Genomic DNA, 14,135 nt, shown 5'->3' with positions numbered 1-14,135 from the left:
TACTGATTAGGATATCTAGGATCCATCATTTTTGCTACAAGGGAGTATTACTGAAATTTTTTTAAAAACCACATTTAAAACCGGGCATGATGGTGCACGCTTGTAATCCCTGTGCTTGGGAGGTGGAGACAGGAGGATTGCGCAGGTTTGAAGCCAGCCACGCTGGCATAAGAGACCCTGTTTCAAAAATATAAAATAGGTCTGGGAGTGTAGCCCTGAGGTAGAAGGGCTTCCAAGAACCCCAGTACTGCAAAAAAAAAAAAAATTTAAAAAACCCCACACAATCTTATGGACAATCACTATATGCATTAAACATTTACTTTATATAATATATATTTAATTATATAGTTTTGTATATACTAAACACCATAACTGATCAGCGCTTTTGGTTATCACTATTTCCAATCCAAGGACTTGTTACTAGGCTCTTTTGTTGTTTAACCTAAGAACTAGAGTGCTGTACAGCATTCTATTAGCTTCTATGAGCTTCTTACATTACTGGAGTTCAGAAAGCAGCTACACTTGAACTCACTGCCCTCTCTCTGGTCCAGTACCCTTCCTCCCTTCCTCTGATGTCTTTGTTGAAGCTAGTGTTCTGATTTATGGGGTTTACTTCTTTTTTCCTTCTGGAATCAGCCTCTACATTCCATTTGCACTATACCACTTTGTTCTGAATGTGATTTAAGTCAAGTTGGCATGGCTCGAAGGTTATTTAATAATCTCCCAGGAAACCATGATGTTAAGGTGAGAAAAACAACAAAACAAAACACTACTTTTCTGGCAGAGTGAAACCAAAAGAACTTTCCCCCAGGAATCCAACAAATACATTCTCTCCTGCTTTCTTTTTTTTTTTTATTATTTTAGTTTCCCCAGAGAGAAAATGTCACCAATTCAATCATCCTTGCCTGGGGCCACTGAAGTTTCATACTGAGCAGTCTATATGGACTCTATGATAGTACAAACTCCATGTCACTAAGTAGTATTGGTTACCGTACAATGGAAGAAGCTGCTTGACTTTCTTTTTAGTCAGTTTAACCTTTGTGGTTAAGGCTTATGCGAGTGAGCTTGGCTTAAGGAAAACATTAAAAATGGGGACTTTTAAATTTTCTCGACTTCCAGGAAGATGGCAACCGAGAAAAGCGGGGCTTAAGAGCCCCACTAACAACCAATCTCCATTACCACAAAATCAGCGCCTTTCATAGCCAGAAAACACCATCACCAGAAACAAAAAAATCACCAGGCCCCAGAGAGAAAGCGGACTGAGAACAGAGCTCAGAGCCACAGAGGAGATAACTGGCCTCACGCCCGAGGACGTGGCAGCAACGCCATACTGCCGGCGGCAGCGGCAAATTCACCAGACGGCTACAGCAAGCCGAGGTGAGCCGCTGCGGAACAGCCAGGCGGGATTTCTCGCTGCAGGTAAAATCTAAAGCTCCCAGTGGCTGAGCTGAGCACACGCTGCAGGGATTCAGAGTGGAAATCAAAACCAAGAAGAAATACGCCAGCCTCACGGCCAAGGGTGTGGCAGCGGCGCCATATTGCCACCGGCGGCAGCAGCAGAGAATTCACCGAATCCAGTACAGCTACATCTGCGTACTCAAGAACAGTGAGTCAAATTGTGGGCCACAGAGGAGAAATCCCAGTACTGTACTCCCTGGGACTTGACCCAGTGGGGGAGGGGCGGTGGCAGAGATATCACACCATAGGAGAACGTGCAACCTGGCACCCCCCACAGTCTAAAGCAGCCTCTATCGACTCTCTGGGTCGGAGACTCTGTGATACAACACAGTAAAGGAGTAGTGGGGTCTGAGATACTACTGACTCGAGATCCAGAACACCTTAAGTGAAGTCATAGTGACCCAAGGGAAGAACCCAGAGAAGGCACAAACTTCCAAAATCATGGGAAAGAGGAATAATACTGGAGCAATGAATGCCCACAACCCCACAACATCAGAACCAGATAAAACAGAAAATCAGAGATTTCTAGAAGATCAAATCAGGAAAATAACTGTAGAAATAATAGAGGTGCTTCAAAAAGAACTCAGAGAGAGCCAAAAAGAGATAAAGGATGCAATTAATGAAGTAAAGGCCTCAATTCAAAGCACAAACAACCGATTAGAGCACATGGAGAACAGAATCTCGCTCTTAGAAGATGATCATTCCAAAAATGAACGCATAGTTTCTAATCTAGGAAAAAATATCTGACAGCAGGAATCTGATATTGAAGAAATATGGGCCCATTTTAAGAGAGCTAACCTAAGAATAATTGGAATAGAGGAGGGAAAAGAAAGTGATACCAAAGGGATCAACAATCTATTCAAGGAAGTAATAGCAGAAAATTTTCCAAACATAGAACAAGAGGTTGATACACAGATCCAGGAAACTTATAGAACTCCCTTTAGACAGGATCGGAGAAGAGGATCCCCACGCCATATAATTGTCAAAATGACCAATGTGAAAGCCAAGCAGAGAATCTTAAAGGCAACAAAAACAAAGGGCCAAGTGACATTCAGAGGCAAGCCAATTAGAATCACTCCAGACTTCCCAAACCAAGTCATGAGAGCCAGAAGGGCTTGGAGTAACATATTCCAAACTCTGAAAGAAAACAACTTCCAGCCAAAAATTTCCAAATGTGTTAGTCAGGTTTCCATTACTGAAACAAATGCCTGAGATAATTCAACTTATAAATTAAAAATGTTTATTTTGGCTAAAAATTTTGGCAATTGATCTTTGGCTATAGTCTTTTCGTATTTCCTGTATTTTGAGAAATGATCAGTGGGGTATAGAAATGGGAGTAGAGCCATGTCTTAGATATTTTAGAAGACTCATCAAACATCAAATACTAATATCAGAGAAAGCAACCTGAGACACCGATAGGCCAGATTGTAGCTTGTTTGCTTAATTTTTTTTATTTGTTTGTATTCTCTTTCATCGTCTATATTTCTATCTACAGTAGTATCTCCCTTATCAGAGCTTTTACTTTCTGCAATTTAAGTGTTCATGAAATGGAAAATCCCAGAAATAAATAATTTATAAGATTTATTTATTTATGATCTTACTGTGTTGCCTAAGTTGGCCTTAAATTTGCAAAATTTCTGCTTTGGCCTCTTGAGTAGCTGGGATTTCAAATGTGTACCACCATGCTCAGCTAATTCATAAATTTTAAATTGCATACTATTCTTAGTGGTGTGATGAAATCATGTACTGCCCTGCTCCACCTGTCCAGTATGTGAATCTTCCTTTTGTCTGCTGTATCCATTAAGTGTATGTTATCAGCCCCTTGGGTTACCTATCATTTGTCAGACTGACTGCTTTCTGATGTTTATTCTTTTTAAGTTTTTTTTAAATTTGTGCATTCATTTTGATGGAGCACAAGATGGTAGAGACATTTAGACTGGCTATTGTAGTATCACAGTGCTTGTTTTCAAATAACCCTTATTTTATTTAACAACTGACCCCAAAGTGCAAAAGTAGTGATACTGGCAATTCAGATATGCCAAAGAGAAGCGATAATACATGTCCTTTAAATATCACTTCACATCATCACATGAAGAAGGGAGAGTACAACCCAATAAGAGGTTATGAGAAAAACCACATTCACATAACTTTTATTATATTATATTATTATAATGGTTTATTTCATTATTTATTATTAAGCTCTTAATATGCCTAATTTATAAATTAAACTTTATCACAGGTATAAATGTATAGAAAAAATGGAGTATAGTATACAAAGAACCAATATTATCCAGGCATGTGCTGGGGGAGCTTGGAACAGACCTCCCATGGATATGGGGAGGCTCTACCTATTCATCTATCTATCTATCTATCTATCTATCCATCCATCATCTACCAATCTAGATATCATCTAGCTATCATAGCCTTATTTCTTTTTGGCATTCCACCTGGGGTTTTGACTATTAAGGAATTAATTTTCATGATTTAAGATTCACATGAATTTTAAAAATACAGATTTTGTTCCTCTTAAAAGAAATGAGCTATAATACTGCTGTATCCAGATGTTTTTGCAGGGCAGCTTAGTGGAATCTGAGAAAGAGCCTTTATTTTCATCCAAGGTATGTGCTTTTGTGCTGTCTGACGCTCATAGTTCCTAGCATTCTCTACTGTCTCCCATAACCTGTCCTGCTGGCACATTTATGCCACTGGCCCTAGCCATGAAGACATCTGGGTTAGAGTCTGTTCCCTATTTAAAGAATGGCTAGCCCCTCTTCTGAGGAGATATGCCCAAGGAACTAAATGTTTTTATCCAAGATAAATCAGATGTCAATAATCCTGTCCCAGCTCAATTGTGTTAATCCATATTTCACTGTAACATGACTCTAGCAAACACTTGTCAGTGTTGTGATAGGGTTTGTGGACATTCATTAGAGTGGTACACAATATATACACATTAAAGGATATTGGACCTCAGTACACAAAAGTGTCATAATTTACTTGTCAAAACTGTTGTTGATAATATGACACACAGTGTAGAAACATCAATTTCTGACTTAATTCTGCACTTGATTGAAAGATATTAGTCAAAGATGTCATTTGCTCTTACCAAGTTGCCAACCAGATGTGTGTGAAACTCGGAGAATCTCTAAGTCCACAAAACCAAAATTCATATGTGGCTGCTCAGATACTTTTTAAAAGTGAATTCTAAAGGAGACAAAAATATTTTCTGCAATCAGTGTAAAAAAAAATCAGTTGACTTCTCCAGAGCAAGGATGGCACTCCTCTGCTTTCCTAGATATTCACTTTCTTTTTGTGGTTATTTCAACCCACTGCTCCTTAGACATACTTAATTCTTCACTCCTGCAAATATTAAGAAAAGATAGAACCTGTTGCATAAAACACTTGTGAGCAATGAATATTTTTCTAAGGTAAAAAATATCTACAAAAATATTTTAAATGGAACTGCGTAGAATATCTTGGATATTTTCAGTTCTGTTTACTTTTGTGTCTTGGTAATTGAAAATCCCAAGCTGTTTTGTTTTATAAATAATTCCTATGCTCCTGTGGACATAATTCTACATTAACTGAAGATCAATTTCAGATTACACTGTGTAAAGATGCCTTACAAGGTATTTATTCAAACACCCTTATTAGGATGTTTGAAAAGTCCCCATAAGACTGAAAACCCAATCTTCCTGAAGGGAGCCTTTGGTTAATATTTTGAATATTTTCTTTTTCTTCCTCCTCCTCCCTTTGTACTGAGGATTGAACCCAGGTGCATACATCCCCAGCCCCCCCACCCTTTTTTAAAATTTTGAAACAAGATTTCACTGAGTTGCTAAAGCTGGCCTTGAACCTGAGATTCTTGTCTCAACCTCCCAAAGTACTTGTATTACAGCTGTAATATTTGTCTTCTAAAACAAACAACTATGTCTCTTAATTTTGAGTAGAAAAGGCTCATCTAAATAGAATTATGTTTCTGACTATCTCAGAGAAATTCCAAGTGAACCAGTATCCAGTACGACCATTCTCTCGCTGCATAGAGGAAAATGGTTTATACAATGTGATACCCAGCACCGGGTGGCTAAGGAAAGAAAGACTAGTTAGTAGTTGCAAGCCCTTGGTTTCCTATCTTGGTAGGCTCTGTTGCCTCCCCTAAAACTGAACAAGGGGAAGAGAGACTTGCTGTAAAACTTCTAGAAGGAATGGCTTTGGGTCAAGAGGAATCTCCAGGGAATCGACCTTGCAGCTTCTTTTATTTTACTGTGTTCTGTTCTTTCTGTTCCTGCGCACTAACTCAGGTTGAAGGCATGGGGCCTGGCAAACTGGGGACCAGCGGGGGCGGTGGAGGGGGGGATACTCCAGAGACACAGGCTCACAGGCCCATAGCGGACCCAGGGGCTTGAGTCTGGAAGAATCCACAAGTCAGCTAACTGGAGAGAGAGTTTGATTTGAGACACATTGCTTTGCTTTCCTCCTATTTCAGCTCCTTCTAGAGCGCACACCACAGCTATTGGCTTTCGATGTGAATCTGCACCACCCAACTTAGAAACTGTCCGCAGACACCTGTTAGGGAATTGCTGATCCTGGGCGACAAAGACGTGAACTCTCTTCTCCTTCCTGCTGGAAGGCAGCGGCAGCCCAGTTATAGGAGCACCAGTGCCTGGTGCTCCAACCCGGAGCTCGAGCGTGCGGAGGAATTGTCCTCGGTGTTAGCAATCGGCGCTTTGGGGCGCTTGTCCAGCTCCCCACCGAAAACAGGTAGCAATTCCCAGCTGGGAGTCGTGAGAATTTCTCAGCTCCAAAGAGGTGCGAAGATTGTGCCCTCCCCAGCCCGCCTCCCGCCTGCTCTAGGTCTCAGCTCGCTCTAGGCGTTGGGGACCGCAGCTCCCGGCTTACAGCTGGGTGTCTGCCCTGTCTTTGCCCTCGCCTTTACCCTGGAGATTTGGTGAACTCGGGCTCTAGCTCAGGGGATCTGCCCTCCTCTGCCGGCCATCTCTAGCCCAACTGGGGGCGGAGATCAAAGGGAGGGGGCTCCTGAAAGAGAAAGGAGGTAGGCGTGGTGCCAAAGCCCAGAGTATCAAACTTGGGGGTGTTCAGAGGAGAGAGAGTAACAGCGGCAGGTAGTTGTGGGGGGGCTGCGATGGGGCGCCGCGCTGGGTAGGGTCGGGCTGCGCAGGAGCCTAAGTCCAGGAGGCGTCTGCGTAACAGTGGGCGCTGTCCCCTGCTCCTCGGCCACGAAAACTTCCCATCCAGCTCCCCCAGCTGTGCGCCTGAGCACCTATTTTCTTTTCCACGAGGGAGGGGTTTGCGGCCCCCCACCTCTGACCCTCCCACCCTCCACGCCCACCTCGCGGCTGGGCGCGGCGCAGTGCGGTGCCGGAGTGAGCGCGCAGCCCGCCTGGCAGCGCCCGCCTCCGCCGCGAGGCTGCTCGTCCTGGCGCTTCCCAGAGCGAACAGAACTGGACCCGGTTCCCAGGCCTGGCCAGGTCCTCTCCCGGTGATCTGCGCACTGACCGGCTGCACATTTCTCGCTTTCAAGTCTCAGCAGAAACGCGAGGGTCAGGTAAGTCCTAACTGATTCATCTCCTGGAAACAGGAGCATCCCCAAAGGAAGCCGGGTCCTGGGAAGGGGTTTATGAAGGGGACAATGTTCCATGAGCCAAGGGGATTTTGCCTTGCCTGTAGGTGCTAGGTGGAGATGAGGGGTATACCTTCCCTATCTTTTGCTTTTGTGAGAATTTTACTTTTCTACTGAAGATTCTTGGCTATATCCTCTCTCCTTCTTAGACAGATCATTAGGCTTTTTCGAACAGTAAGTTATCCTTGTTTCTGCTTCTTCTTTAAAAATAAAGTGCCTGCCTAAAGTGCAAGGTCATACTGGATTCTCCAAAGCCAAGCAAGAATGTGTTGATTTAAGCACTTATTTTCTACCAGAAGGCTCACCCACTGACGGGAACATACGGTGGATGGGAAGGAGGTGACGCGGAACACTTTAAGACTTTTTGCAACAGAGCTAGTCGTTTAAAACTCAGTGACATGAAATAGATCATTCTGTTTTCAGAGGCCAAAAGCTCAAATACACGGAAGAGATACATGCTCAGATTTTTTTTTTTTTTTTTTTTGTGTGTGTGTGTGAACAGACTCATTGTTCTACTTAGGAAACATTCATGCCTTGCATGTAGCATTCTTGAAAGTTCCTTTTCCCCATGTCCCAAAATTAACAAGGGAACACAGCTGTAAGGTGTGTGGCATGATTTCTGGGATTTTTCCCTTGGGGAAAAAGTCTTGGAAGATGTACTTGATAAGATGTCAAACTTGACTAAGGCCAATCTGGGCAGTCCTGTTGCCAGGGTGGGGGTCACAAGAAAACAACAAACACACAACATCCCTGTTCTACAAAGAAATGTTTCTATGACAAAATCTCTAAAGATGCGATTCTTCAAAAGAACTGTTCTATTCATGGTTCCTCTTAAGTTTCTTGAATGATGTGAATGTCTTATTTTGTCTTACTACAAGAAAAGGTTTTCCCGTTGGTTATCATTTAATTTTTGTGCTTTTGTTTCTAATGTGGCAACTTATGTGCTCTTTCTTTTTTTCCTCCACTTTTTCCAGAAGTGATGTCCTGCACTGATACATCTCTTCTGTGGGTAAAGCTTTGACCTGGCTGCAGGTCTGTAGGATGCTTATGAGCAGCTGGTAGTGTCTGTTATGATAATAGCTTATGGATTAATGATTGTTTTCTGCAGAGAAGTTGTAAATAAAAAGGGCTCTGAAATTAAAAAAAAGACTGAAAAGAGAAAAATAAGTTAATGAATCAAACACACTTTTCTTCCTAATATCCTTGGATCTCATGCTTAATCTCAAATTAGTATGCTACAACCTCTAAACTGACTTTTCAAGTCTCGTTAATTCTGTTAATAACTTGTCTAGATTGACTAATTGTGCTTTGTGAATCCGGTGTTTTCTAAGTCAAAGAGAAATGGTGCAGCCTATCAAGCACACACTCCACAATTTGACTGGTTTCTTTCCATTTTCTCTAATTACTAGAGAATGAAAGCAAATAGGAGAAAAAGCCTGGTTTCTTTGGAACATTTTGTTTGAAATGTATGCAGAAGGAACTAGAATAAGTTAGTAAATTAAATACAAAAATACATGGAAAATTCCCAGGCCTCTTTAAGTCAGGTTCCTTTGAGAAGCATGGGATAAGAGAGAGTGGAGGGGACAAGAAGTGAGAGACAGAGAGAGAAGAGGAGGAGGAGGAAAAAAAGGAGAAGGCAGAGGAGGAGGCAGAAATGGAGAGATGGAGAATAGCAAAAATTGTCTTTATAATGTATACTGACAATTTTAAAGGTTATAATCAGGAATTGACTTAGAGATTCTGAGGATAGTTTTCTTGTAGAAGCAGTTATCTGATTTATAATTAGGAAAGAGGCATAAAGTTGTCATGTCATAAAAAAGAATCCTATATAGGTAGCGATAATTTTACTGAAGATACTCAGTAAAGAAAAGGATCAAAATTAGACTTTGTACTAAATAACTGACCAATTATTAGTAAAATTGTGCTTTCTTTTAGGTTCATGTGTAGCTATATTATCCAGTGTCTTTAATGTACTAGGTGGTGTGCTCAGGAATAAACAGTGAATGAAGAAGATCCAGTTTCTCCCTTCAAAGGGATTGCCGTGGTGGGGTAGACAGAGGAGAGCAATGGCGGCATGGCCTCGCAGCATTGGAAGCAAGCAGGGCCTGTTGGGATGACTGGGAGGACAGGGAGTGAGGCATAAGAAAGGTCAGGTGTTGCTGGAATTGGGAGAAATTCACTAGGACCCAAGATATATTAGGATAGAGAGAGAGAGTAGAGGCAGAGGGTTATCCTGGATGACCTCAAGCCTTGAATGTCAGACTAAGGAGTTGGGACTTTTTTCTATAGGTGGTGTTGTCAACCTGTGGGTACAGACTCTTTAATGGGAGAGCAAATTAATACAAGCACACTATTAGTAGATCATGCAAAACAGGTTTATTCTAGAATGTAAAGTAGAAAGAACTGAATGCAGAGACTTGGAAACACAAGCAATAGATGCTAAGAAGGGAATGTTGGAGGGATACTTGGGGAATAGCAAAAGCAGAGTAGTTCTTTGCTGTCTGTGGCTGGAGAAACACAGAGGGGAGGCAGTGTAGAAGCTCAGGACCAGAATCATGATGGGTCTGTCCTGGAAAAGGAGGATCTCCCAAGACACTGTCTATGACAGAGTGGGAGGGAGGGGAAGCAGAGGATTTCTGCTTTCACTGTCAGGTGCCTTCTATTGCTCTACCCTAACCACAGTACCAATACATAGTTCCTGGAAATGTCCACAGTGAGACTCAATCCTCCTGAGAGCTGAGCAGGGCTGGGAAGGTAGCAAATGGAGCTGGGCACATGGGTCCAGCCAGACATTGTCTTTGAGCTGAATAATATGACTCATCTACCAAATAGCAGTAGACGTTATTATGATTAATAAAAACAAACTCATCAAAAGGGGTTCCGAATTAATAGTGGCAGCTTTTTGTGAATGTGAACATAGTCACAAGGTATTATCAGGAGGATGTGGCATCTGACTGTTTTTATATACTTAAGGAAGGAATCTTATAGGAGAAACCAATGTGTTATTTTAAACAATCTGGACTCCTTGGGGAAAATAATAGGATCACGTATTAAAGTCTGAATTTCAGAGAAGACAACCTAATGATCTGAGTAAATTGGTCAAATACAAGAGCTGTTAGATAGAGGTACTGTCCTGCCAGCTTTCCTCCCAGCACAAACTCTAGCTTATGACAAATGTTTCTAAACACTTGCTGAATGTGTGTTTGAATAAGTATCAGTGCCACTATGGTGATTTTTGTGCCTGTTTTTATTAACGAATCAACAAATGAAAGCAAAAGAGGAAGGGAAATAAGTTATAAGACTATTAGAATAGTAATTGTAAGAAATCAAGAAGAACAAAGCTGGCGTAGTAGAAGCAAGAAGAGAAAAGTGGAAGAGATACATAAGATATCTCTCTGAGGGTTCTCTTGGGTGTTGGGACTGACAGAGTTGAGAACCTAGCATGGTTACCAGCATTTTAGCTTTAATCAATGGGAATAGCATTGACCAAAGAAAATTATACAGAAGAGGAAAGAACTAGTATTGGGATAAAAGTGTTAAAAAGGAACATTTACACTTAGGGGATTTAGGAAGATGTAATTCAGACTTGAATATCTTATGTAGTACTTATATAGGACTTAACTGTGTGTTACCTTGAAATTTTATTTCAGATTATTCAAAATCACAACTCATCTACAGCCTTACTTACTTTTAATACCAACTGGTATACTAGAAAAACAAGTCTATGAAACAGAATCTAGTCAGTTTGCCTTATTTCATGCTCCCAAATTTCAGGCACCAGGAAGAGGGTTTTAGTATTTGTCCCTTTTCTAAATAATTTATTGCTGTCCATTTATAAATCTTAAAAAGTTGAGACAGTAAAAGAAATTATCTTTTCATTGAAATTAATTCATTGAATTTATATTAGCAGTAAAATCGGTGAAGTTTAGAATATTCACCTTATTTAAAATGAATGAATGTTTGTAATCCCAGTACTTGGTAGGCTGAGACAGGATCACAAGTTCGTGGCCAGCCTCAGCTACTTTGTGAGGCCCTCCACAACTTAGTGAGAACCTGTTTTAAAATAAAGAATTGAAAATAGGGATAGAAGAGTAGCTCAGCCGTAGAATGCTCCTGGGCTCAAGCTCCAGTAACACACACACACACACACACACACACACACACACACACACAAAATGAATGGAATCCACTAAGGTAGTATTCACACTGGAAATTTTTTCCTACTGTGGAAAAAAATTGCATTTTATCATCCTTGTAAACATTTTATGGACCTGACTTGATACATGTTTGTGAACAGACTTATTAAGGGACCTATTTATTGAGATGTTATACTATGTGCAATTTTAGGGACCAGAGGACAGGTATATTGAGCCTCAACCAAAGTAAATCTAATTCCTTTGGGATATTTTTGTCACACCTGTGTTTTTCCTTGTTTTCTATTTATTGTTGCCTTAATTGCAGATTCTTGTGCTGGTTGCAGGCCAAGGGAGGCTGTGCTGGAAATGGGCCCAGTAGGAACAGAGGCTGATGAGAATCAGACGGTGGAAGAAATAAAGGTGGAACAGTATGGCGCCGTACACACCACCCCCAGGGGTGACCTGGCACCTGACCCTGAGCCCGAGCTCATCGATAGCACCAAGCTGACAGAGGTGCGGGTTGTCCTTATTCTGGCCTATTGCTCCATCATCTTGCTCGGGGTCATTGGCAACTCCTTGGTCATCCATGTGGTGATCAAATTCAAGAGCATGCGTACGGTGACCAACTTTTTTATTGCCAACCTGGCTGTGGCGGATCTTTTGGTGAATACTCTGTGCCTGCCGTTCACTCTTACCTACACCTTAATGGGGGAGTGGAAAATGGGCCCTGTCCTGTGCCACTTGGTACCTTATGCCCAGGGCCTCGCGGTACAGGTGTCCACCATCACCTTGACAGTGATCGCCCTGGACCGCCATCGGTGCATCGTGTACCATCTGGAGAGCAAGATCTCCAAGCGGATCAGCTTCCTGATTATTGGCTTGGCCTGGGGCATCAGTGCCCTGCTAGCGAGTCCCCTGGCCATCTTTCGGGAATACTCACTGATCGAAATCATTCCAGACTTTGAGATTGTGGCTTGCACCGAGAAGTGGCCCGGTGAGGAGAAGAGTATGTACGGCACCATCTATAGTCTGTCCTGTTTGTTAATCCTGTATGTGTTGCCTCTGGGCATCATATCTTTTTCCTATATTCGTATCTGGAGCAAACTGAAGAACCACATCAGCCCTGGAGCTGCAAATGATCACTACCATCAGCGAAGGCAAAAAACCACCAAAATGCTGGTGTGTGTGGTGGTGGTGTTCGCGGTCAGCTGGCTGCCCCTGCATGCCTTCCAACTGGCTGTCGACATCGATAGCCAGGTCCTGGACCTGAAGGAGTACAAACTCATCTTCACGGTGTTCCACATTGTTGCCATGTGTTCCACCTTCGCCAACCCGCTTCTCTATGGCTGGATGAACAGTAATTACAGAAAGGCTTTCCTCTCGGCTTTCCGTTGCGAGCAGAGGTTGGATGCCATTCACTCCGAGGTGTCCGTGACATTCAAGGCTAAAAAGAACCTGGAGGTCATAAAGAACAATGGTCCCTGTGACTCTTTCTCAGAGGCTACCAATGTGTAGGGAAATAGATGTGAAAACTGACAGCTGAATTAGGACCAGAGCTGAAAATCTGGTTGAAGAAGGCTCACAGGTGCATCTTGAGCGCCCACTTTAAGGACAGAAGAGCATCTGAACAGAAGCTCTGCGGTGTAGTTCCTGGACAACTAGCTGCCAGAGCCTAGGTGGAAATACATTCAAAGATAGGATGACAAAACGGACCAGTTACAGTTGCTTAGATGGTACACTGAGTTACATGTTAAAGATAAGAGGGGTAGTTTTGAATATTTTCCTAGGGTGAAGAAAACTTGAAAAAGGAATTGGCATTGTGGTCATTGCTAAAAAGTGGAAGGTGACTTTTGAATAACAATAGGACCTGCACTGGGGATGCTGTGTAATTCATGGCTCCATTCTCAACTGTTGAAGAGGAGGCTAAACACAAGTGTCTCCAGGGAGTCATAGGCTCTCTTTTATGATATTTTGGTTTTATCATTTGTTCTATATGTAAAATCCAAAAGAGAACTCTGTAGGTAAACTTTGCTAACTATTTGAATGACTTCAAGGGCATAAACTGAAATTTGTTAGATGATTAATATTTTGGCAAGTGATAGGGAAAATTCTTAACACTCACTGGGCAATTGTTCATAAAATCAAATGCACATTTGGTGAATATTTTTTTCAACTCAGAATAAAAAGCTGAACTTCACAGAATTATAAGAAATACAAACCATTGTTGAATTTCTAATTTAAGTTTATTCCTGCATTATATAAATACTGTTTGGATAACAAGCAAGTAAACAACTTAATCCTTTAAATTATTGCTAATTGTTATAACTCTCTAAACGTTATTTCTGATTTTATTTTTGTGTTGGGACAAAATTTGTGCTGAAAATTAAATCAGATTAGGAAATAACTTTAATGGCATTTTGCATAATTTCATGGTTTTTTGTAAGTAATTTTTGCACAAGCACAGAGCTATAATATGTTTATAGAACACCATAAAGTTATTTTCCTTGGAAGTAATCTTTCGTGGACACATCCATGATAAATAAAAATCTAATTTCATTAAAAATTGATCCATCTGGTAAGAAATGCTGAAAACACTGGATTCAGCCCACCTTGCAAATGTTCTATTTCAAACAATTTCACATATATGTTCTCTTTTAAAAATAATATTTTTGGATAACATCAGTCTATACATAATAAAAGTATACCTACAAATAGCAGAACATAGACTTATGGTATTTTATTTAATTATTTATGAATATGTTTTTATTTCAATAGTGTCCAACCAAAGATGCTTAAAGTTCTATGTCCATGAAAAGTAAAAGAGTAAAATAGTAGTATTTCTTTGGATGCTGTTAAAGAAGTTTAACTGTAGCTATATTTTTGTATATATGAGGGAATTT

General features: G+C 41.2%; 1 protein-coding gene across 2 annotated transcripts; it reads left to right on the top strand.

Moving 5' to 3' along the window:
• Nucleotides 1-11,601: 11,601 nt before the first annotated feature.
• On the top strand, nt 11,602-12,750 carry NPY2R (neuropeptide Y receptor Y2; the record flags this gene model as incomplete). Of its 2 annotated transcripts, XM_080697096.1 has the most annotated exons (2): nt 11,602-11,692; nt 12,032-12,750. In XM_080697096.1, the coding sequence occupies 2 exons, from the start codon at nt 11,602-11,604 to the stop codon at nt 12,748-12,750; spliced, it is 810 nt and encodes a 269-aa protein (XP_080553222.1). The 2 variants fall into 2 exon arrangements, with proteins under 2 accessions (XP_080553222.1, XP_080553221.1); XM_080697095.1 differs by having other exon boundaries at nt 11,602-12,750.
• Between the last annotated feature and the right edge of the window lie 1,385 nt (nt 12,751-14,135).

The sequence above is a fragment of the Muscardinus avellanarius genome (genome assembly GCF_963383645.1).
Source record: "Muscardinus avellanarius genome assembly, chromosome: 6".
Lineage (NCBI taxonomy): Eukaryota > Metazoa > Chordata > Mammalia > Rodentia > Gliridae > Muscardinus > Muscardinus avellanarius.
This window is presented reverse-complemented; position numbering and strand designations above follow the sequence as displayed.